At 55.9% G+C, this 2,696-nt stretch overlaps 2 protein-coding genes across 2 annotated transcripts; one reads left to right on the top strand and one right to left on the bottom strand.

Moving 5' to 3' along the window:
- Nucleotides 1-92: 92 nt before the first annotated feature.
- SPRG_18089 (hypothetical protein) lies at nt 93-1,246 on the bottom strand (the record flags this gene model as incomplete). Its single annotated transcript, XM_012357518.1, has 4 exons — nt 93-224; nt 271-362; nt 418-818; nt 870-1,246. Coding segments are annotated over 4 exons (1,002 nt in total), but the record flags the coding sequence as incomplete, so codon positions are not given.
- A 300-nt stretch (nt 1,247-1,546) lies between these two features.
- Nucleotides 1,547-1,806, top strand: SPRG_18090 (hypothetical protein; the record flags this gene model as incomplete). Its single annotated transcript, XM_012357519.1, has 2 exons — nt 1,547-1,603; nt 1,660-1,806. The coding sequence occupies 2 exons, from the start codon at nt 1,547-1,549 to the stop codon at nt 1,804-1,806; spliced, it is 204 nt and encodes a 67-aa protein (XP_012212909.1).
- Nucleotides 1,807-2,696: the final 890 nt, after the last annotated feature.

The following is a 2,696-nucleotide window of genomic DNA, read 5'->3' on the forward strand; positions in this document are numbered from 1 at the left end:
CTCGATTTGCTCTTGGAGCAGCATGGGAAAGATGCCTTTGACCACCTTCGCAGAAACCACAGTCAAGCATGTCCAACGTCTTGTCTGCGTACTTGGAGGCGGCGGCGCATCGCGCGCGTGAGCTCGTCGTGCGAAATGAGACCGTCGCCGGTCGTGTCGATGACGTGAAAGAGAAAGTTGGACTTCTCTTCGAGGGACCCGTGCAGCGTCAAGTAGAGCCCAATCTAAATACACGCAACTCATAGACGCCAAGCGGAGACGCACACATACGGCAAACTCATCAAACGTAATCCAGTCGCGCGTGCGTCGCGGGTCGTCGCTGCCGTGAAACATGAACGTAGAAAAGAGCGCCGAGGCCAGCGCTACATCCATGTATCTCAATTCTCAACGTTCTCGACAGTCCACGAAGCCGAATACCCGAATTCTTGTTTTGGCAGATGCGACCAAAGTCATCGCGGGCCGGCGACGCCTGCACCCACGACGACGCTTGCAGACCTTGGCACGCCAGAATGAACGCGTCCAAATGCAGCTCCTTGCCATTTGCGGTTGCGTGCGCCTTGTACACGCTGTCCAAGTTGGCCAAGTCGGTGGTGGTCATCTTGCCTTCAAGAAACCCCGGCGAGGCGACCGAGGGCGGCGCCAAGCGCTGCGCGTTCTGGAGCTTTTGCGTGCGCCCAATGAACGCGTTGAGCTGTGTGCGCGCCACGTCATCGAAAAAGAGGCGCAGCGCTTGCGAGTGCAGAATGCTCGCGACTTCAAAGGTCACGCGGAAGTTGACTTCGCACGACGTCGGCGAGACCTCGCGGAAGCTCCACTCGCTAGCACCCGCGCCATGAGCAATGGGCCATGGTCGACATGATAAAACCTACCTCTCGATGGACTTGAACGTGGGCGACTCGATGGACGTGATGAGGATCTTGTGCGGCGCGTGCATGAGCACGCGGGATCGATACGTCTCGGTGAAGATCTGAAAGCCGACCGTGAGATCGGCCTCCATGACGTTGTCGTTTGGGCGGCGCACGACGCGCGACGAGACGCAGAACGGCAGGAACGACGCGTACGCGTCGACGTTGGCGACGACGTCGTACATCTCGCGGCACGAAAAAGGCACAACGCGCTTCTCCGTGTGCGACTTGAGCAGCGCAGATGCCGGCGAAAAGAGCATTTTGGGCAGCGAGAGGAAGGACCGGCGGCTGGGCATGGCGGGAAGGCGGCGCGGTCCGGCCAAGTACGGGCGCAGCAGCATCAGTTGTATCAGGCGCAGCCGGTGCTACAACGTCGTGTGCCAACGGGACTTCACACTAAAATGGCGTCTAAAAATACCTTGTACAGTATTTAACGGCGCAAGCGATGTGGAACACCATTTCATGTAATACATTATTTATCTGTCAATTCAGCACTACATATAGTGATGGTGCTAAAAATGGTGTATGAAGAAGAGCCTTTGCAATCTGCCTTTGCACGCATCGAGCCAGGACTGCTCGTTGTAGTAAAGCGCCAGACGGCTGTGTGAACCGAGATTTCGTCAAAGATGTATATGAGAACGATGCTGGTCGCACTTGCGTACGCAGGATTGCTGCAAGCGCACTCGCTGCGCCCGCCGGTATGTACCCGCGAATGAGTCGAGGATACGGAGATGTGATCCATGCCTGTGTGTAGCCATGTGCCGCCGATGTCAAGCTCTGCAATGACGGCATGTGGATGTATCGTGATATTAAGAGCAATTGCACGTTTGCAGCGTGTGCTGACGAGCCCGGTGGCCAAGTGCCGCTTGAGCACAAGCCATCGCAAGCTCCGGTGACGTAGAGGCTAGGGCTAAGACCGCCCAGCTCTCGCCATAGTTGAATCGATGTCAAATTGGGAGAATAATGAATCCGAATCAGTCGTTGCGAGGCCGGTACCCAAGCTTCTTGCAGCTGCACGCGACAATTTACCCTTCTGCATGCGCGCACTGGTTGGTTTAATCGAGGGATATACGAGCAGCCAGCCACCTCACACATGCTTGAATGTCGCGACGATCTTGCGAATCTTGCGAGCGCCACCCACGGTCGCCACTGAGCGGTCCCACTGGCGTAGGTCCTGACGTGTCTCCTAGAGCTCCTCGGACGCACATACTCACATGCGATCGCCTGAAATGCCGTCATGACAGGCGCACAAGTGCAAAGTCGATCTCAGGAGCATTTTCGGGCGCGCGGGGAGAAACGAAGCCGCAGCTACTACGACGCGGCAAGCGTCTAGTGCGTTTTTTTGGCCTCGACAAAGATCGGCAACGGACCAGCGTTGGGTGACCGTAAGCTCCAGCTGGCGTGTCCGTGGACCCAACTTGGGGTCATTTCATATAATTATCCATGGTTTTGTATGGAAACGCGTCCATTTAAATAGCTTCAACCTTGTGGCGCCCCTTGGCTGTACCTTCCACGACCTGTAACGCTCTGCCGTTTTTTCGAATGAAACGGCGTTTGATCGGTCCACGCGTGCGTGCCATCTGGCTGTATAAAACAGTGCACATTTGATGTTTGTATGGCATGGACATCCAGTGTGTTTCAAACGTCCAGATGGCCGGTCGAAACCGACGCGTTGGTTTCAATCTGACGTTTCGTCGTGCTCCGTGGAGCTCTTTATGACGGCCGCTCATTGGTGCAAACCGGGTGCGTTTCCAGTTGTGATTGGCGCGAGCCACTTTTTCACCACAGTTT

This window comes from Saprolegnia parasitica, assembly GCF_000151545.1.
Source record: "Saprolegnia parasitica CBS 223.65 unplaced genomic scaffold supercont2.967, whole genome shotgun sequence".
Taxonomy (NCBI): domain Eukaryota; phylum Oomycota; class Saprolegniomycetes; order Saprolegniales; family Saprolegniaceae; genus Saprolegnia; species Saprolegnia parasitica.